At 46.8% G+C, this 21,711-nt stretch overlaps 1 protein-coding gene across 7 annotated transcripts; it reads right to left on the reverse strand.

The window, feature by feature from the left end:
- Window positions 1–1,411: 1,411 nt before the first annotated feature.
- On the reverse strand, window positions 1,412–21,658 carry MGAT1 (alpha-1,3-mannosyl-glycoprotein 2-beta-N-acetylglucosaminyltransferase). 7 transcript variants are annotated; one of them, XR_007154150.1, is made up of 3 exons: window positions 19,978–21,023; window positions 2,406–4,042; window positions 1,412–1,931 (listed from the first exon to the last, which is right to left on the reverse strand). XR_007154150.1 is itself a non-coding variant. In XM_047867967.1 (3 exons), exon 3 carries the CDS (start codon window positions 3,917–3,919, stop codon window positions 2,576–2,578), a length of 1,344 nt encoding a protein of 447 aa, XP_047723923.1. In that variant the 5' UTR covers window positions 3,920–4,042; window positions 19,978–20,409; window positions 21,524–21,658; the 3' UTR covers window positions 1,412–2,575. The 7 variants fall into 7 exon arrangements, 6 of the variants coding, with proteins under 6 accessions (XP_047723923.1, XP_047723930.1, XP_047723916.1 ...); XM_047867967.1 differs by adding an exon at window positions 21,524–21,658 and having other exon boundaries at window positions 1,412–4,042; window positions 19,978–20,409; XM_047867974.1 differs by adding an exon at window positions 21,527–21,641 and having other exon boundaries at window positions 1,412–4,042; window positions 19,978–20,409.
- Window positions 21,659–21,711: the final 53 nt, after the last annotated feature.

The following is a 21,711-nucleotide window of genomic DNA, read 5'->3' on the forward strand; positions in this document are numbered from 1 at the left end:
CTGTATCTTTAAGACTGGCATCTCCTCTGCAATCTCTCCCAGAGGGCTGCCACTGCTCATGCTACCAGCCCAGGCAGATTGTGTGCTGCTTGCCAGGACGTCCAGTACCATCCACCACTCTGGGGCCTGAGGAAGGAGGCCAGAGTACAAAGGAACCTGAGAAGACATTCTTGGAGGAAGGCAGTAAAGGATATAAAAGGAACAGTCTAGTATTAGGTGATAGTTAACAGCACAGGCCTCAGTCAAATCCACCACTCCATCCTGACCAGGTGGGTGATTTGGGGCAAGGGAATCTCTATGTGCCCATTTCGTCACCTCTAAAACAGGAGCAGTTCTTACCACCCACAATTGCTTTGAGGATTAAATGAGTTGATATTAATCACAGAGTGCTCAGAACAAGCCACCTGGTGAATAACTGTGTAATACATTTAGTGCTAAGAACATGGAGTTTGGCAGCCAATGTGTGGTGTCAGGCAGGATCCGGTGCTGCACTGGTCCTCTTTTCCTATCTGCAAATCACGGATAATGAGCATCTCCCTCCCAAAACAGAGTTAAGTAATCCATTTAGGAGCACATGGGAAGACAAAACTAGTTCTACAAACATCTGAAAGTTTAAATGAATGTCTGACCCTGGTTCCCATAGCACACTCCACATTCCTAAGCCCAGGAAAAAGGAGGCCAGAGCTGCTTCCTTTGTGCCCAGGTGACCCCATTCACTCCACAGCTCACATGTGTAAAACTCCAGAATGGTATCTGTCAGCAAAGTCACCTACTCAGGGTTTTAAATCCACTAATGAATCATTAAAAAAAGTAAAAATAGTGAAGAACAGAAACTCTCAATGCATTACACATAAGTTTTAGGAAATGTTTATCAGTTACATGTATGTTGTAGGTGGCAGTAAAAGGCATTTTCACTGGGATCATGGTCAGGACTCTGAGTGCCACTGCCAGAGCTTACCTGGTATCAGCTCTGCATCCAGAGCTCAGGGCCAGGGCCAGAAGGATGCCCAGGAAATGCATGACCACCAGGGGGCACCCAGCACCCAGCACCCATTCTGTCAGGGACTGCCAGGGTTCTCAGGCCAGGCTTTCAGGCTGACAGCAAGCTCAAGCCCACCAAAGGTTCACAGCCCAACTCCAGAGATTAGCAGCAAGGGAACTGTAGCCTCAGACCCTCTCCACCTCCATGCCTGGCCTTTCTTTCACACCCAACCCTCCCAGCTGTCATCTTCCGGTCATCTGCTTTCCTTCCTTTAGCTGATCCATTTCCTCTTGCCCAACCAGCCCTTTCCCTCAGTCCCTATTCTCCCTTCTTTTTCCTCCTTCCTTTTTCCCTTCTTTTTCCTCCTTCCTCTAGCCATCACCTCTCCACCCCCTCCTCCTGTGCTAGGACACAAACACATACACACAGTTTTTCGGACAATTTAGCCTTTATTTTTGAAAATAATTCTGTAGCTTCAACTTTCTTCCATGAACCGAGGTCAGGCCAGAAGCAAAAACACACACATTGCTCTCCAACTTGCCATCCTCATCCTAATCTGAGCAGATAAGGATATGCCCCGGAGACAGCGGAGGGAGGCAGGAGCCATCCTGTCTTGGCTGTTCTACCTCACCCTGGGAAGGCCACCAGAAACCACAACCTTTAGGGAGGAGCCTGTGCACCAAACCCCAGGGGAAAAGGGACACAAGGAGCTAATCTCTCTTCCACAAAGCCAGAATGAAACCTCCTAGAGCAAAAGGGAAGGGATCAATTTTTAGAAAGGTCAGGATCCAGGAACAGAGTCTGTTTCTTTGAGGCAGGATGAGGGAGGTATGTCCCAGCACACCAAGGCTTTCCCCCTACCACCTTTCCCCCAACTTCTGCAGACAAACTGAGGAGACGTCTTGCTTTCCCCCTTCAACTTCTCATCTTAGAATCACAAATTGTTAAGCTGCAAGGAAAGAAGAGCAGAAAGGAGGTCAGGGATAAGGAGAAGGGTAGAAGAGAAATAAGAGTAGGTGGCAGTAAACCCTGAAAGCCTAACAGCTCCACCCAGACTCTGATGATGAAACCCCTTTGGTTAGTTTCATTTTGGCCACAGATAAGTCCCCTTTTCAAATAACCCAGCAACCCCTCAAATTGGGGGAAGGTAGGGGTGGGGAGCAGGTATAGGAGGTGAGCTCACACCCTGGCTGGAAAAGCTGGGACAGGGGAAAGAGAGCTGGTCAAGAGAACTAAAGTTGCTCACCTCTCCGCAGATGCTCTAGGAGAAAACCTGGAACATGGAAGTCTATGGCTCCAACATGCCCAAGTCTCTCCCCTATCACATAGTGGTTTCTTGCTTAATACTGCTCAACATATCCCAGGAAGTTTCCCATGATGTGACCCCCCCCCACCCCCTTGAGAATGGGAGAATAACCCTCACCTTATCCTCTGTGCTTCTGAATGCCACTCGAAAAAAGAAGAAAAAAAGAAAAAAAAAGATAAATGTACCCAAGAGAGACACACAGAGAGGGCGATGCAGCCCAAGGACACGGTCCCATCTCATCCCATGATATGGCAAGGAAGGAGCCCAGGAGGAACAGACAGGCACCGCTAATTCCAGCTAGGATCATAGCCATCCCAGGTCTGTGGGGGAGCCAGGTGGACACGGCGGCCCCGGAATAGGAAGCTGACAATGCCCCGGTAGCCGGCCCTGGGAACACCAGACTTGAGGTCATCCATGACGCCCAGGGCTTTGGCAAAGGCCTTGAAGCTGTCCCTGCCTGTGTACTGCACCCGCACCTCCCCCAGCTCGTTCTGCTCACTGGTCCTCACTTTCTCCACCTGCAGCAGGGGAGCCCCATAGACACGGGCAAGGAAATCTCGGTCATAGGTCTCCTGTCGCAGATATGAGAGATCCAGCTGGGTGAAGGGCACGAAGTGCTGGTTCAGCTTGATGAACTTGAGGTGCTGGTCAAAGAACTGCCCGTGGCTTACACCCTTGCGGCCAAATGTCATCGTTCTGGAGATTTCAGGTCGCACACAGGCCCGGCCCTGCCGCTGCTCAGGCCTGCGCATCCAATCATCCCAGAAGGCCCTGGGCCACTTGGGCTCCAGCTCAGCCCAGAGCTCAGCCAACAGCAGCCAGCCCAGGCCAGGAAAGAAGTCTGTGCGGTAGAGCAGCTCTGGCTTGCTCGAGTCCACCATCTGCTCCTTGCCATTGTCATTCCAGGCAGACACACACCAAAGGGAGGGGTCGGCCTTCAGCAGCGGGTAGGTGGCCTGGAAGTACTCGAAGAAGTCTGGCGCCACCTCCAGGTCATCCTCCACCACCACAGCTGCTGAGAACTTGAACCTATGGAAGACCTGGCCCAGTGCCCAGCGGTAGTGCCGTGCAATCTTATAGTAGCCCTGGAACTTGCGGTGGTCTGGGGGCACCGCAATGTTGCTCAGGTCCGGCTGCCGGATATGCGTGACAGCACTGCCATAGGAGGCGATGACCTGGGCTGTCTCCTCGTGCCCGCAGTCCTGGCTGACGATTATGGGGAAGTGCTCAGCCGAGGGCCGGTAGTGCAGCAGCTTGTCCAGGCAGCGCCGGACAGTGCTGCGGTCACAGGCAATGACCAAGATGGGGATCACGGCTGGTGGTGAGGACACAGGCACACGCGGTGGGATGGGTGGGGCAGCAGTGGGCACCCTCCACCTCTGGCTCCACCGAGCATGATGCTCCCTGATCTGCTGCAGCAGCCCCCTCTGCCTTTCCAACTCCACCTGCGCGTCCTCGGCCAGGCGGATCACCTCACGGGTGAGGCTGGCGGGATCATCATCCAGAGAACTGTCAGAGGGCAGCCTGCCAGGCGCTGGGCGTGTCCAGAAGAAAAGCAGCAGCAGGGCATTCCAGGCCACAAAGAGGATGGCGCCCCACAGCACAAGCCCTGCAGACTGCTTCTTCAGCATCCTGGCCCCCGAGGGGGTGGCAGGCAAGGGTGGGGCTCAAGGCTGCCCTTGGCTTGCCTAGTTCACTTCCACAGCTCTAGGGATGCTTTCTCTGGACCTCAGGATTAGGAAGCAGCCATGCACCTGAGAAGACAGAGAAAACCAATCTTCATCACAAAAGCATGGGGCTGTCCTAGGGGGAGGAATGCAGGATGGGAGAGGAGGGAGCCCAGGAGGTGGACTCCAGAGCTCTCTTAGAAAAGAACAGCCCATCTCCTAATCTGGGATGAATGAGGCAGGACAACATACTCTCCTCACTCCAAAAGGAGTCCATGTGTCCTCAGAAAAGCAATGTGGTTTGAAGGGAAAGTAGAAAGTGATGTTGTAAAGGAGGAAGCAAGGGAACCCCACTTTCCCTTCCATACCTGACAGATTTCATTTCCATCTTCCATCCAGAGTTTAGGGGCAGGGGTGGAGGGGAGACCATCTGACTCTCATTCCTCAAATCAAACTGCTCAAAGATTATTGATTTAAAAACTCTAATATCACGCCTCTGGGCTAAAATCAACACCCTACCTAAAAAGGAAGCACTAGAGACATTCCTACAAAGGTCAGGGGCAAACTAAGCTGCCCACCATGTATATGACTAACATTCTGCTAGAGGGATCAACCAATGTGAATGGGCTACAGAAGAAAAAAGCAGAAGTGGAAAAAGAAACATGACTATCTCTATTTATTGATACTGTAAGAATATGCCTGGAAAACTGTAGAGAATTAATGATAAAACCACCCCAAACAAATGAAGAACTGAGCAAAGTAGCAGGATATAAACATTAACATGAAAAAATAGGCTTCAGATAAACAAAAAATAACTCGTTAGAAGAAACAATGGATGAGAAAATCCTATTTACCCTAGCCATGAAAATGATAAATTAAGAATAAACTTAAGAAATATTCAAAACCTACATGAACAAGATGATAGGTCCTGAAAGACACAAGAGGACTTAATATCCCTTGTTCTTAGTTACGACACTTCAACATCATCAAAATCTGAATAAAAATCAATGTTCTGGGAGCTAGACAAAATGACACTAAAGTTCATGTGAAAAAAATTAACATACAAGATCTAGAAAAATAATGAAAATGAGGCGTGAAAGAGGGACTAGCCCTACCAGCCATTAAAATACTACATATTACACAGCTTCTATAATTAAAACTATGTGAAAAATAAACTCAAAATGGATAAATGACCTGAACGTGAGACAGGAAACCATCAATATCCTAGAGGAGAAAACAGGAAAAGACCTCTCTGACCTCAGCCGTACCATCCCCAAAGGCAAGAAACTTAAAAGCAAAAATGAACTGTTGGGACCTCATGAAGATAAAAACCTTCTGCACAGCAAAGGAAACAATCAACAAAACTAAAAGGCAACCAACGGAATGGGAAAAGATATTTGCAAACGACATATCGGACAAAGGGCTAGTATCCAAAATCTATAAAGAGCTCACCAAACTCCACACCCGAAAAACAAATAACCCAGTGAAGAAATGGGCAGAAAACATGAATAGACACTTCTCTAAAGAAGACATTCAGAAGGCCAACAGGCACATGAAAAGATGCTCAACGTCGCTCCTCATCAGGGAAATACAAATCAAAACCACACTCAGGTATCACCTCACGCCAGTCAGAGTGGCCAAAATGAACAAATCAGGAGACTATAGATGCTGGAGAGGATGTGGAGAAACGGGAACCCTCTTGCACTGTTGGTGGGAATGCAAAGTGGTGCAGCCGCTCTGGAAAGCAGTGTGGAGGTTCCTCAGAAAATTAAAAATAGACCTACCCTATGACCCAGCAGTAGCACTGCTAGGAATTTACCCAAGGGATACAGGAGTACTGATGCATAGGGGCACTTGTACCCCAATGTTTATAGCAGCACTCTCAACAATAGCCAGATTATGGAAAGAGCCTAAATGTTCATCAACTGATGGATAAAGAAATTGTGGTTTATATACACAATGGAGTACTATGTGGCAATGAGAAAGAATGAAATATGGCCCTTTGTAGCAACGTGGACGGAACTGGACAGTGTGATGCTAAGTGAAATAAGCCATACAGAGAAAGAGAGATACCATATGTTTTCACTCTTATGTGGATCCTGAGAAACTTAACAGGAACCCATGGGGGAGGGGAAGGAAAAAAAAAAAAGAGAGAGAGAGGTTAGAGTGGGAGAGAGCCAAAGCATAAGAGACTCTTAAAAACTGAGAACAGGAGCGCCTGGGTGGCTCAGTCGGTTAAGCGGCCGACTTCGGCTCAGGTCATGATCTCACAGTCTGTGAGTTCGAGGCCTGCGTCGGGCTCTGTGCTGCCAGCTCAGAGCCTGGAGCCTGTTTCGGATTCTGTGTCTCCCTCTCTCTGACCCTCCCCCATTCATGCTCTGTCTCTCTCTGTCTCAAAAATAAATAAACGTTAAAAAAAAAAAAAAACTGAGGGCTGATGGGGGGTGGGAGGAAGGGGAGGGTGGGTGATGGGTATTGAAGAGGACATCTTTTGGGATGAGCACTGGGTGTTGTATGGAAACCAATTTGACAATAAATTTCATATATTTAAAAATAAATAAATAAATAAATAAATAAAACTATGTGATACTAGTAGCTTAATAGATTATCCAAAGGAATACAATTTAAATTACAGAAATAGACCCCAAAACATGTAGAAACCTAATATATGATACAGGTGATATTTAAAATTACTAGGGCAAAAAAATATCTTATTAAGAGTGTTATAACAACTATATAGCTATTTGGAAAAATAAAATTACATCTGTGCAAAATAATAACTTCCAAGTGGATTAGAGATCTAAATATAAAAAATATAACTATACAAGTGCTAGAAGAAAATAAGGGTCAATTCCTCTATAACCTGGGTAGGGAGAAAGGCTTTCTAAGTATGATTCAAAATCTAGATGCAGTAATAAATAAAACATTTTTGCATGATAAAAACACCATTAGCCAAGTCAAAAGACAAACTGGGGAAGAATATTTGCAATATACACACAAATATACAAATATACAAATAAAAAGCCAATACCCTAAGAGACAAAGAACTTTTACACTGAGGAGGTAAAAAGCCAAAACTCTGTCTTTAGACAAGGGCAACTCACAAAAAGATACTGAAATGGTCCTTACACATATGAAAAGATATTCAAGCTCACTTGTAACAGAAAAATGCAAATTAAACTATATTAAGAATTTCTCACCTATCAGACACAAAAATTCAAACCCTTGTCCTTTTATTAAGACTGTCAACTGAAAGACACAAGTTCTTAATTTAAATGATAATCAGTTATCAGGGGTTTTTATCTTTTATGGATCATGCCATTGGCATTGTATCTAAGAAATCTTTGCCCAAATCACAAATATCTTTCCTTGTTTTCTTTTTTAGGTTTTATAGTTTTAGGTTTTACATTTAGGTTCATTTTGAGTTAATTTTTGTATATAGTATGAGGTATGGAACTAATGTCCTTTCAGAGCATTCTGGCAGTTTGTTAAAATGCTAAACAGAAGATAACCATACCACCAAGTCCACTCTTAGATGTATAGTCAAGAGAAATAAAAACACATGTCCATACAAAAATTATCTGGAATGTTTATGCAGCTTTATTCCTAATCGCCAAAAACTGGGAGAAACCCAAAGGCACATCAACAGAGGAATATGGATAAACAAATTGTGGTTTACTTGCAAAATGGAATAATATATAGTAATAAAAAGGAATAAACTACTGATACACACAACACATGGATTAATCTCAAAATAACTGTGATATGTGAATGGTCAAAAAAGAGCACATACACTGATTCCACTTATATAAATCTCCAGAAAATATAAAATAATCTATAGTAGCAGAAAGCCGATCGATGGTTGCCTAGGCATGGAGACAATGAGGACAGTGAGGGGAGGTATCACAAAGGAACAAGAGGAAACTTTGCGGGTATGGATGCAATTTATTCTATGCCAATTATACCTCAATAAAACTTTTTCTTTAAAAAAAAAAGGCAATATTGGGTTAAATGACAAAATTGGAATATAGACAATTAAAGTATCAGTGTTGATCAACTGAAAGCCATACTGTGGTTATGGAAAATAATATCCCAATTCTTAGGTAAATTAGACTGAAGTAATTAGAGGAGAGCCAAGAAAGCAACTTCTCAAATGGTTCAGAACACAAATATCATGTAAACAGAAAGAGAGAGAGAGGGATTAAATGCATCAAAATGCTAATAGGTGAATCTGAGTACAGGGATTAAAAGTGCCCTTATACCATTTTAATTATTGCACCTTTTTTGTAAGTTTGAATTTATTTCCAAATAAAGTTTCTTAAAATCGATATGGGGACATGGCCCAAAGTTCTGACTAGCTTTGTCCAATATAGCCCAAGTTAGGCACATCAGTAGGGGCAACTAAAACAATCCCTTTGTCCTGAACTCCCTAATCATTCAATGACATGCATCACACACCTGCTGTCTGCCAGGCTCTGGGAAGGGACTGGGACACACATCTTACAAGAAAAAGGCATGGTCCTACCAACCCTCTCACTCTATCAGAACCCACTATTTGGAAGAATCTACCACACCCTCCAATTCCCAGGTAGCTGCCATAACACTCCACACAACTCTGTCCCTGGCCTTCCCACTTCTGGTCTATACCCTTCACATCCTAAAGCTTCAGGTATGTTCCCTCTTGTGCCCTGCTGCTCTGCCAGCTACCCCTTGCCTCACAGCCACCAAAAAATCTGGGCTTCTCTGCTAGTTACCCTTTGCCTCACAGCCACCAAAATCTCAGATTCCAGATCTCATCTCTGTACTTCTGGGCTCTTGAGCAGGCAGATCCAGTGTTAAAGGACCAAAGTATTGATCCTAAAGGGTCTCTAAAGGAACCTAGATTCTGTCTTCCTTCTGGGGGGACTACCCCAGTCCCTGCCAGCACCACCACCACATGTTGTCCTCTGAGAAACCATCTACCCCACAACTCCATAGCACCAGTCTCCTCAGAAAACTCAGGTCCATTTCCGTTTTACTGTATCATTAAATTCCCATGTTGTCAGTGCTCATATACAAATCAAGGTTTCCTAGAAGAAGAGAGAGACAACAGATTTCCAGTTTCTTCCTTGCTGCCACAATGTGGTCCATGTTGGAACTTTCCCTCCAATCTTACGGCCAGGATTCCCTATCCCCCAAATAGGGAGGTATTTCTCCTGCCTCCTAACTGACTGGGCAGGAAAAGTCTTTAGATAAAGGGATGGAGGAAAGAAAAGAGACTGAATTCTATCATCTGAAATGTTACCTCAAGGTTGGAGGAGCAGAACCATCTCTGACTTATCCATGAGCCACCTCAGACCAGCAAGCTCTCAGACTGGTGGCAAAACCTCAAGGGACACCATCCTCACAACCCTGCAGATGACAAGTAAAAGCCTTCACTCTTCTCCAGACATTGGGAATTAGGTGGCCCACATCCACTTCCAGAGGCCTCTGCTCACCTATCCTTCTAAGCCATGCAGATCAAAGCAATTTTCTCAGTCCCTCAGAGGACTGGATTCTTAGCAAATCTGTAAACATTAAGAGTGGCTGGATAGCCCACAGGAAACCGCTGTTTCAGTCCAGTCCAGGCCTCTACCTTAGCCCTCAGGACTTAGTTCGCCAGACTATGACCATTTTTTCTAAATTGTAAAACAGAACTTGTTCCTCTTTCCATAAGAGAACACAATACCCCTATTCCCAGGCTCCACTGCTTCTCTACACAAACTTACCCAGAGTCCCAGAGCAGTTTCCTACTGCTTCTCCACATACTCTCCAGGACAGGATCCTCTGCTCTATATGGAAGTTAATGAATGGTGTGTGCATACACAAGCACATGCACTCCCCAGTAGCTGGCTGTGACTGAGGGGTGATAAAGCACCAAGGGCCAGCCCAGCCTGTAGCCAGCAAGCCCACACACTCATCCAGAAAGTGCTGCTCTCAGTCCTACCATCAGGAGTAACAAGGGCAAGCCAAACAGCTCAGGGCAATGTGTGGTACCACCCCATGTTTTTTCACATCTCTAAAACTCAATCTTCTCACCTCTAATATGGAAATAATAATAATAATAAGATAGAAATCAATCACTGGGTTGCCGTAAGGATTGGGTGAGATAATCTGCATCAAGTATTTAGAACAGTGCCCAGTTGTGATATAAATGCTAACCACTTATTCCTCTGTTCCCTCTCTAGCTGGCTGGCTCTCTTTGCTCCACTCTACTACATCCTTCTGGGCTACAAACACATAAGCCTGCCTCAGGGCCTTTGCATGTACCTGTATGACTGGTCTGATCTTCCCTCTCTCCTTCACTTGGTGTACTCTGACTCATGTCTCTGCCAGGGAAGGTATCAGACAATATGAAGTCTATCTCCCCTTCACAAACACTGACATCAGTGCAATCTCTTGCTCAAGATCTATAAAGTTCCCTCAGCTACAAGCTATTCAGGATGGGACCAGCTCCCCCACTGCAGCCAAGCAGCTGTGCTAGGATCTTGGACCACCAAGAGATTTGCCGATGACCTAAAAAGTGACTTCTGTGTGGATGTCACTCACCCACAATTCCTTAACTGCCATTCCCAAGCCCAAAAAGCACCAAAAAATTGAGTTTTCTACACTCATTTGGCAGTAAAACCTTTGGTGAAATCTGATGTGATCTAATGTAAGACTATTTATAGCATTTATTTATCTCATTTAGTGAGACTATTTATACATTTTGCCACAGAAACCAAAATGTTGGATTATGGTGTGCTATTCCACATTTTATACTACATCATAAACGTACTAGATCATCTTTTTAAAATCCAAAAAAATCCTGAATTCTGAAACATATCCAGACCAAGCATTTTAGAATTATGAAAATGTAAGAGACAGCTACTCATTCACTGCAATAGTTCCATTTCAAGCCCACAAACCTTTAAATTGAACCCTCTTTCCTTATGAAATACTGTTTTAAGCCTGAACTCTTGATATAGTTTCTCAGATAGTTTACCTATCGCTAATCTCACGTCCCTCTAAGCAACCCTCCCAAAAGCAACAGAGCATCCTTCTTAAAGTGCGCACCTCGTCACAACACTAACCTGCCTTAAAAACCATCAGAAGCTACCACTGCCCACAGAATAAAACTCAAATTCATTATGACACGCAAGGCCTTCACAGAAAATTAACTCAAACATCGTTTTTTCAACCTCACCTCCAATCCCTAACCCTATGAACCCCACACTCTGGCTTCAGCAAGCTACTTACTTCCCCCAAAGAGTACACTTGTATGCGCTGCAGTCTTTGCTCCAGCTGTTCTTCATCTTGAGACATTACCTATGGCCCCAGTGCAAGCACTCAACACATCCATAACATCCCAGGCAGAGCCAGCCAGGCCTTCCCACAACTACACTCACACCACACTCTCCCCACACCTCCTGTTTCTCCCCTCCACACTGTAACAAAATCTGTGGTTGTGCTTACATGCCTCTCACCTTACTCCTTAGGAAAAAGTCTCTGTGACCTCTAAGCCTATTACAACTCTTGGTACATGTATGAAGTTCAAGTGGCTAGACGGGGGACTGCTTGCATTATTAGCTAGATCAGCGAGAAAGAAGACCAAACCAGCAGCACAAGACTGAAGGATTACATTTTCCAAAGATGATCACCACATACCCCATCCCACATGGTTTTCTTACAAAGATGTAATGCCATTCCTCCCACTAGAGGTGGGGGAGATGGGGTCTATGTTCCCTCTCTTTGATCTGTGACTATGGAGGAAGTAACCATACATGATTTGCAAAACTAGTCCATGAAAGGCAATAGTTTCCACCTGTTGCTGAGACACCTGCTGTTTGAATGCAGCCACAATGGTTAGAGGAAGCCCAAGCCACATGGACAGGACACCTATAGGTATTCCAGCTCACAACCCAAACTAAGGTTCTAGTAGACAGCAAGCATCTGAAAGGTTTGATCCCAGCCCTGGCCACATCTGACTTCAACTGCATAAAAGACCATGACCAAGAACCACATAGCTAAGATAGGAATAAAATGATTCTGTTGTTTTAAGCCTTAATATTTTGATGTGATTTGAGATACAGCAAAAAGTATCTGAAATAATGAGTAAAAGAGAATCTAAGTAGCTTTGATAAGCACAGCCAAGTGTTCTTCCTGTCCTCTGTGCTCACGCCCCAAGTCCAAGTTGAGGCCTGCCTCAACTCATATTCCTTTCCTTATTAGAAGCTATTGTTGAATAAAAACATTTAATGGCTTAAATCAATAGCAATCATTTATTCTCTCTCATGGTTCCAACAGGTCAGGAATTTGGACAGTGAGGCACAGAGGAGATGACCTGTCTCTACTCCATGATGTCTGGGACCTCAGCTGGAAGATTCAAAAAGCTGGGGCCTGGCTTAAAGGCTTATTCTGTCACATGTCTGCAGGTTGATGTTAGCATGGTTAACTGAAGTGCTGGCTGCAACACCTCCACGTGGCCTCTTCACGTGGCCTGGGTTTCCTCTGAACTCGATGGCTGGGTTCCAAAGATGAATGTTCCAAGAAAGAGAGTAAACCAGGTGAGACTATATCCTTTTCATGATCCAGCCTTGGATCACTTCTGCCTACTCATAGGTCAGAGGAATCATGACTGCCTCCCCATACTCAAAGGGAAAAAACCACAGATCCCACCACTGTTGGGTGAGAACAAAGTCCAATTGTAACAACAAGTGGAATGGGATATTGATGGGGTGACTATTTTGGGACAAAACAATCTGCCACACCTTCCTTTTCTAAAATAGAACAATAGTCCTTTTAACCCTGACCCAAGTTCCTGAGGTTCTGTTATTAATGACATTTGCCTGCAAGGCACAGAAATCAAAATTAGTTTTGATTTGCTAGAATTTTTACACTCTTTTAGCCAAGTGACACAGCTGATCCACACTACCAAGTACAAAGACATCTGCACTGTAGTGCAAGATGAGTGAGCATTTTGGGTGTATAAAACCCTCAGCCAAAACCCTCAGGAGGCTATAAGCAGATCCCACCAATCCCTATGGGTCTCAATTTCTTCCTCTGAAGGACTGCCTAGAAACTGTGAGATCCCTAACACTCTGATTCCATGGTATTACCTCTGTAGCTAGTCCTCCATCTCTGGCAAAAATATTTCTTAAACAGCAGAACACCAGATAGTCAACTTCTCTTTGTGAGCAATAATGGAGAAGTCATACTTAGATTAAAAAAAGTATGCAAGTTGAAGGAATGTTGACAGGCTTTCCCTTCTATCTTTATCTTGCTTAGTATGTTAAAAAGCACTGCCTAAAAAACCCAAAGGATAGAATACACCACAGATAATGGAGACCAAACTGAATTTCATTATGAGCCCTCTGCTAGACTCCTGCATCATGTATAAGGCTCCATAATTTCACAAGAAATGAAAAGAAGTCAGAGAAGATACACTAAGTAATTCAAGAACTTACAGAATAAGACCTAGGAGGAAGGGATGCGGGTTATTCATCCTGAAAAAGAAAACGCTAAAAGAAGTATGATGTTAGTGTAGCAAAAAGCATGATGGCCTGGGAAACCAGGTAACCTTGGGCAGGTCACTTGACCCACTTGTTCCTTGGTTCCCATAATTTGAACAGGGATAGAGTTGATTTGGCTCTTCTCCACGTTCCCTGGTTTCTAATGATGAGAAGGACAGCAACAATCTCCTCAATGTCCCAAACAGGAAATTAGTTTAACCTGTCACATAGGCCATTGAGGTTAAACATAACTACAATACTAACTCTGAGAGAAGGACACAGAAGCAGGAATCCAGGAGAGTGCAATGGTCTCCAATAATGGGGTCAGACAGGGGTGATTCACAATGAGAGGCAGACTCGGGATGCAAGCATCTAAGAGAAAAGGCTCCGTGGTCTGAAAACTATTACAAACGACAGAAAATAAAGCTGCATCTCTCATTCGGGGACGACCTAAAGCAAAGAGTAATTAAACAGGCCACAGGATCAAGGGTTAACCAAGGTGGAGCCTCACCCTGGGGCTCACTGTTCAGCACAAACACAGATCAGCTGGCCACACAGCCCCTCTGCTCCACAGTTTATAAGATTCGGGGGGGAGAGGGGGAAGGCCTGCACGTCTCAGGAGGCCCCAACTCCACACACGTGAGCTAGCAGGAGGAAAAAGTTTTCTTTCCAGTTTACGTATTTTCACATTGTGTCAATTCTTCCTGGAGGCTGAGGAGAAAGAACCCTAGTGGAAGGGACGCTGGGTGGGGATTGGGGAAAGGCCACCTCCCATTGCCGCTCCCCAAACCCTCTGCAGCAATCCCACCCCCTCTGGCCGTGCACCCACGTACGCCCTAAGGCCGAGTTTCACAACCGCTTCCCTCCCGGTGGAGCCTGCCCGCCCTCCCTCCAACAGCTGGAGGCCCGGATTCCGAGAGCGGAACGCGGAGTTCGACTTCCCGGCTAGAGAGGGGTGCGCGACCGAAACCCGGGGCGGGCCGGGCCAAGTCCTCTCTGAGGCTCCCGGGCACCAGGGCTGTCGGGGGACACGAAGTGCTCGGAGAGGAGCAGCTTCTCAAGCCGGGACCTGAACTCCTGGAGCGCCCTCTCCACTCCCGCGGGGCCTCCTTCAGTTGGACCTCCATGCCCTCCCTGGGACAAGCCCCAGAGCGGACAGACGCCGACGTTTCAGGCCCCTACTCACCAGGTCCTCCCAACTTCCCGGCCCTGAACCTGGACCGCCCCGGGGCGCGGGGAACAATCCCGGTGCCCCGGCGCGTTCCAGGCGCTCACGCGGGTTGCCGGCGCCGGCGCCTTCCTCCGGGCCGGCCCTTCCTACACGAACCGGACCCGCCCGCCGGGCGAGCAACGTGGCCCTTCCCCGGTAAGGGCGGGACGGGGAGGGCCGAGGGGCGGGACCGGCCGCCCTCACTCGCCAGGGGCCCCTTTTTCCCGGGCCCGCCTCCTCCCTCCGCCCGACTCTTAGCAATCACCCTGGATTTCCTTAGAACTTGATGGCTGAGCATCCCAAGTTTTCCGAGGTTCTGAACTTCAGGAGGCGCTGTGTTGGCATCTGTTACCACAGGGACCTTCCCTTCTCCCAATCGCAATCCCACGGGTCCCCACTCACACCTTCGGACCCCTCCAGTGGAGACGTCTGGAGTCTTCCCCTTCGCAGCCCCAGAGCTTGGAGCCTCATGGAATTGAAGGGGAAAGCCCTGGCTGAGGTAAGGCCAGGCAGCCGGGAGGGTGCATTCACCAAATCCAAGGCCAAGCGTCTGGGGCCAGCTCTCAGCAACCTGCTCAACGCTAGCTTCCGGGAAGGAGGAGTTGGGGGCAATAGGTCACAGGGTGGAGGGCTATGAGAACAAAAACCAGGGTGCCAAAAAGGAAGCCAGAGAGGAAACACCTGCTGCCAAAAGCAGAAGAGGGCCAGCTGTTGTTTCTTTTCTTTTTTTCTTTTTTAAATACTTCCATTTTGTTTTTTTCCTTTCGAGGTGGGGAATGAGAGCTGTTCGTTCTAAGTACAAGAGCAGAGACAGACTTGTCCCTGGGGTAAGAACCATCAGACCTAAGGAGTAAAGGACTTAATCACAGGATTTTGTGGTAGCCCTGTGAAAGGGGGTGAGGGAGCACCCTGGAAGAGCCTTGATGTCTGTATCTGACCCTGGGAAGTGAGGGTGGAGAACTTAGAACTACTGGCTACTCAAGCACATGACTTTTCTGAAAAGGACTGAGTCCAGGGCCAGCCCTACCATGTGACCAGGACACACTCTGCAGGCAACAGGCCCTCCCCCCAACCACTTCCCTCCTGTGTTCCAGAGCACATAGCAGGCAGAAACTTAGTGTGTAGTTACTGACTGATTTTGCTCACTAACTTGTTTCTACACGAAACCAGGAATTACCAGGGTTCTAGAGAAACAAAAAGGCAGGGCATGCCCAAAAGGCACCCCATGCCTGGGGCTGAGGAAATAAACCAACTGCACAGAGGCCTCCTCATGAAGGACCCTCCTAGAAGCTCTGAAGAGTATACATTAATCATTCTATTCTTCAGATCAGGAGTGTGAATATCAAGGGTAAGTGACAACCAGCTGACAGTTGCAAGACCTAGTGAGGAGCATGGCCATGTTTTAAACCCAGGCATCCCTGCCTCCATAGCTGGCACTCATTCCTTCCTATCATGCTCCCTTGCTCTGAGATGGCTGTGTGTCCAACAAGACAAGTGCACAGTGGGGCAGGAGGGAAGTCCTGGTAGAAGCAATTGGAGACTAGCCTGAAGGAGCAAAGTGACAAAAGAGCTGACACCTCAGAGGCTGGACATGCGTGCATATACACGCGCGCGCACGTGTGTGTGTGTGTGTGTGTGTGTGTGTGTCTAAGGTTTCCAGCTGAGCTGATTTCATGGACCATGGTAGGAAATGCAAGCCCACGCTCATGTGCCAGCCAGCAGCCATGGTCTCTGCACTTCTGCCCTCTCTTTGTTTTCCTCATGAAGGGAGTTGGGGGATATGGAAGGCCTACACACTCACACTCCATGTCAAAGTAAGAAGGAAAAGGATAATTCCTAAAACTGTAGAAAGTTGGGAAACACTGGTTTGCAGATCCAAGATATCAGGAGCTAAAATCACCCTCCAGGACAAAGGACACAGTGGGATGCTGAAAGGTAGGGCAGACCAACCAGCCCACGAGATGTCACATTCCCACCTCTAACAATAATCCTTCTCTATCTAAGGCAGTTCAATGGGGAAAAGAATGGGGGACTGTTTGTGCACCATAACTCACACCCAATGACTACTGTCCTTTGTTGAAATTCCAAGGCTCACAGGAAGATCTTAGGGTAGAAATTCCCCAACTGCAAAAGAACTGTCCCAAGCAGAAAGAGCCTGGTTAGTGAATTGGGATGGGCTGAATTCTTGGATGGAAACAAGAGAAAACATTTGGTATGAGAGGCAAGAAGCCAGGGTGGTAAGTGCCAAGTTGACCTGGGAAAAAAGGCCCAGGCTTTTGATGGACATTTCATGAGGAGGTACTATGGAGGAGATAAAGGGCAGAAATAAAGAGATAGGTGCCTGGATTCTGGGAATGAAACTGGGATTCGAATATCTGAAAATGGAAGAAATCTGAAGATCTGGTCACAAGATAAGAGAAAATTAGAAGGGAAAATACTGTATCCTGCCCACCCCTACTACCTCCAAAAGAGGACTGGAGAGATAAAGAGAAGGAAGTGAAAATTATTCCAACTTCCCTCCCAGAAACTATGCCTAAGATATCCTGAAACTTTTTACAATTTGGAAAGAATTCATGCTCTGAACTTAAGACAGATCTTTGCTGGAAACCATCAGAAGAAGTAAAATCAAAGTTTTAAATCAGTGTTGTGTCTGTTTTTCCCTCTCCCCTTCTCACAACATTCCCACTCCCCCATGGAGACCTAGAAACACAGCTCATCAAGATCAATGACCAGTCAGCAATGTCTGTGAAATGGAACTTTTGGTTAGCTCTATGCAATTCCTTTTGGAAGACAGAATGTTATAAATAAATTCAGTTAAAACACACACACAACTTTTAGTTAAGTCTATCATTAAGTCTTAAGGTCCTGGCTAAGTGGCCTGAGCATCCTGGTAACCCTATGAGAAGGCCAATGGCTGTCTCATGACAGGATCAGGCAGAGCACAAGACTAGTGCTTTCAGTGGAAATGACGGGAGAGGAATTCTGGCTCAGTCTAGGGAGGAAATATGTCTTATCAGAGAGGCTGTCTGAAAGGGCACTGAATTCCCCTCCCTGAAGGTTTACAGCAGAATCCAGATGGCCCTTGACAGGTCAGATGCTGTAAAAGCAGCACAGAACTGGGCAGGGGATTACAGGGTCTGCCTCTCCACACTTAGGCAAACCCTTTGTGCTCAGGACTTCTGCAGCTTCCCCTTACATACCAAACTGGGGAAATAATCCCTGCTCTCTCTTCCTCACAACAATGTGGTGATGGAAAACTGACACAATAGCCTGGACATTTCACATAACATCACTACAAACACAGCACAACTCTGTGGTACTTTAAGTGTTTCGAAGCACTCACAGGCCTTCCAGGTAAGAAGAGGGCTGCAGACGCATCCTGGGGCCACATATCCCTTGCAAAGACTGGCATCAGGAATTTGCTGGGCCAAGTTGAAGGAGGTGACATGCCACCCTGAAATCCAGACCTTCTAAAGTAGAAGCTCGGCCTGAAAGGGGCTGCCCCAGAGAAGGAACAGCTCACTACTGGGGGAAGGCAGGCAAGAAAGAAAGGACAGGAAAAAAGAAACTAACTCATAAATACAGGATTTTCAGCTTGCAAATGAACCTAGTTATTGCCTCCAGCCCCCAATGAATGTGAGGTTCAGGTGGTTACACAGCCACTAAGAGGCAAAGAGATGCTAGAAGCCAAGCTTCCTCCCCCACAACCAGGCCATTATACCCCACTATCTATCAAAATTCCCAACACATCTCCTTTCTGTTTGTTGTCGCTGTGAAAAGCAGGTATCTGGCATAGAAAAACTGGAGTTCAAGATAGGAAAGGGAAGGAGGTAAGAAGGTAATTATGAACAGGTTTGCTTTAAGTGGGAACGGAGCCTGCAAAAATATAAAGGGCTAAGAGATAACAGTCTGAAAAAACTGTCATCTAAAAGAACAGGAGAGGGGCACCTGAGTGGCTCAATCAGTTAAGTGGCCACTCTTGTTCACCACTCAGGTCATGATCTCACAGTTCATGGGATTGAACCCTACATCAGGGTTCCATGCTGACAGTGTAGAGCCTGCTTGGGATTCTCTTTCTCCCTCTCTCTCTGTCCCTCCCCTGCTGATGCTCTCTCTCTCTCTCACACACAATAAATAAACTTTAAAGAAAATAATAAAGTGGGAAACAACACCTTCTTTAAAAAAAAAAGAGCAAGAGAGAATACCAGGATATGGCAAAGGAAGAAAAGGCCAGTACTTACTCCAAGAAATGGAGCTCAGTCTCCTAAATACACACTTGGCCCTTAGACTTATATTTCCTCCACCCCTCTTTAATCTGCTACCTCAAAGAGGCACACTTGTCATAAGTGTGGAGAACCCTGAGGGCCAGAATCCCTCAATCACCTTTGCCACTTGATGATTCAGGTATTGTTTAAGAGCAACAGGATGAGACAAATTCAGGGTAGGCTTTTAATTGAGGACATCCAAGGCTTTTACCAGTACACTAATTCAATAAAAGAGCAGAATTCCTAATTCAGAGGTTTTTTTGTATATAACAATTATGCAAGCATTATCAAGCAATGTCAATGCTACTATTTCATAAGTACATGGCCCTGGATACTTTCCAAAATTTATCATTTCGTTTGCTCCCTGTAACAACCTGTGAGGGACCTGTAAAGTTACTTATCTCCATCTTGCAGGTGAACAGAACACTGGCAGAGCTTAAACCAACATATCTAGGGTTGCACACTAAGAAAGCAAGAGCTAGAACAAAAATCCAACTGATCTCAAACCTGTGTTCTGTCCCTGTTATCTGCATGAGATTTCATGGTCTAAACACCTTATAGGGGGAGAAGGAAGAAAGACAACTTAGGAAGTTATCTAGACCATTTTCTACCCTCCCCCTCAAAGGCAATTCTATTCAATTAGTTCCCCAAAACACAGCAGCCTGCTTCTGCCTGGGTAATCCGTTCTAGTCTTATTTAGCCCTAAATGTGTTGACTCAGTGTTCAAAAGACTCTTATAGATAATCTAACCAAGCCTCTCTTCAGAAGCTGAAATTATTTTCATGTTCTCCTGGGCCTAACTTCACAATTGCCATTGCCTACAACCCCTTACAAGATACTCCTTCTGCCTGGGTAAAGAGAGGCTGGGAACAGCCTCTCTAAGAGAGTGAAAGAGAGGTGAAGCTTCCTCTGTACCCATCAGAGTAAGGGTTCTCATCAGGCACTTCATAAATGGCAGCATCCCCAGACTTGCCCCACTCAACATTTTCTGCACAAAAGCAGTAAGACACCAAGTGGGAAGTGAGACAAGAACCTTACCTTTCTTCTCTTCTCTCAGCTGCTCCCCTGGAGATCATCAAACCCCCTTCCAGTACTCCATTTCAAAAACTTCAAATCCCAAGTCAGATACACCAAACAAAGTGCAGCTTCTCTCCTGTTATCCAGGTCCAAAGTCCATGGCTGAGTGGACTCTGAGGGGGAGGAGTCTGGGGGGGAAGGGGTATGTCCAGGCCCCTCCCCCCCCAATGCAGGGTTCAGTGTCCCTCCCAGGGGTCTGTTACATTCCTTCATTCAGCTGGCTTATTAAGCTCAGAGTCTGGTGTTGGGCAGATCCCAGGTTCTATCCCATCTCTTGCTCAGGGAAGGGAAGTCATCCACTGTGAGGACTGGCCTTTCTGTCTTCTGCTGGGGTTCATGAGAAGAAACAGGCCATAGAACCAGCATGGCCAGAAGGCTGATTTCAGTGTTAACCTGTGGAATATTTAAACATTGTGACACTCTCTAATCTATTATATGCCCAAATGGATTCCTAAGACTTCTTAACTATTCTTTTACTCTGCTCTATCATCAAAATACCAAAAGCACTAACAATGCATGTAGATGGTCTTCTAAGAAATATAGAAAAGAACATCCTCCTCCCATCTCCTTCTTGTCTTGTTATTACCATACACTAATCTCCTACATCTCCCAAGCTTCTTAGAGTGTTCAGTGTTTTCATCGTCCAGCTCTCCCTGAATGAACTAAATCCATTCCAGACCTAGATGCTGGCACCTTCCCCATGCATTCTTTGCTCTTTTCCCTTCACCCTCGCCTCCCCTCTGCATCCAAAACTGTGCCAGGGATGGAATTCCCAATCTCAGTCAAACTCCTTCCCGAGGCCACTGAGCACTCTCTTGGAACAGAGGCCTGAGTCCTGCCAGCAATAGCTGCACAGTGTTCTAATTTTGCAGTCCGGAAGCCCACCCGCGTCGCCCCCTCTCTTCTAAGTTTATTCTAAACACACACACACGCGCGCTCGCTCACACACACACACACACACACACACACACACACACACACACCGGTCGCCCCCTCCCTTCTAAATTTATTACTAAACACACACACACACACACACACACACACCCTTCCTTCCTGTAGGGGCGTGGCGTTCACATGAACCCCCCCGCCCCCAAAATTTAACTCCTCCCACCCTCCTCCTCGGAACCCAGTGCTCCGCATTCAATGAGGAAGGGAGTGACACAGCGACCCTCTCTAGACTCTGACACCCACCTCTCTGCCGCCCGGACGACCCTCGCCCAATCTGCGCTAAGTTGTTACCTGGATCCCTCCCGCCCGGTCTTAGCAGGAAGCCTCGGCCCTCCCGAGAGCAGAGTCCAGGCCCCAGGTTAGGTCCGGAAAGCTGGCCCAGGCCCCACCCCCTCGACCCCCGGCGGCCAGGCCCTCCCCTCGCGCTCCTTTCCCCCCCTCCCACCATCCGCCGCAGCCGCTTCCGCCCGTCCTCCGGAAGTGAGCGAGAGGCAACTGCCACCTCCCCACATCCCGCCTTGTTCTTCCACCACACCCCCCTCTTGCTCCCGCCTATCACCACCGCCACCACGGGAGCGCGGGATGTTGGTCTGCAGGGTTTGAAGCTGTTCTGCAGTCACTGTGAATAGGACTGGAGACGAGGTGTGAGCAGGACCGAGTCCGGAAGAGAACAGAGATGGGGGCCAAAGTAGCTGCCCTGCAAGAAGGGGCGGGGCAGAGAGTCCGGCGAAGGGATGGGGCGCGCGT

The sequence above is a fragment of the Prionailurus viverrinus genome, chromosome A1 (genome assembly GCF_022837055.1).
Source record: "Prionailurus viverrinus isolate Anna chromosome A1, UM_Priviv_1.0, whole genome shotgun sequence".
NCBI lineage: Eukaryota > Metazoa > Chordata > Mammalia > Carnivora > Felidae > Prionailurus > Prionailurus viverrinus.

Bases quoted from the DNA above. Each gene is read 5' to 3' on its own strand.
- MGAT1 (XM_047867967.1), bottom strand. From the start codon at position 3,919: ATGCTGAAGAAGCAGTCTGCAGGGCTTGTGCTGTGGGGCGCCATCCTC.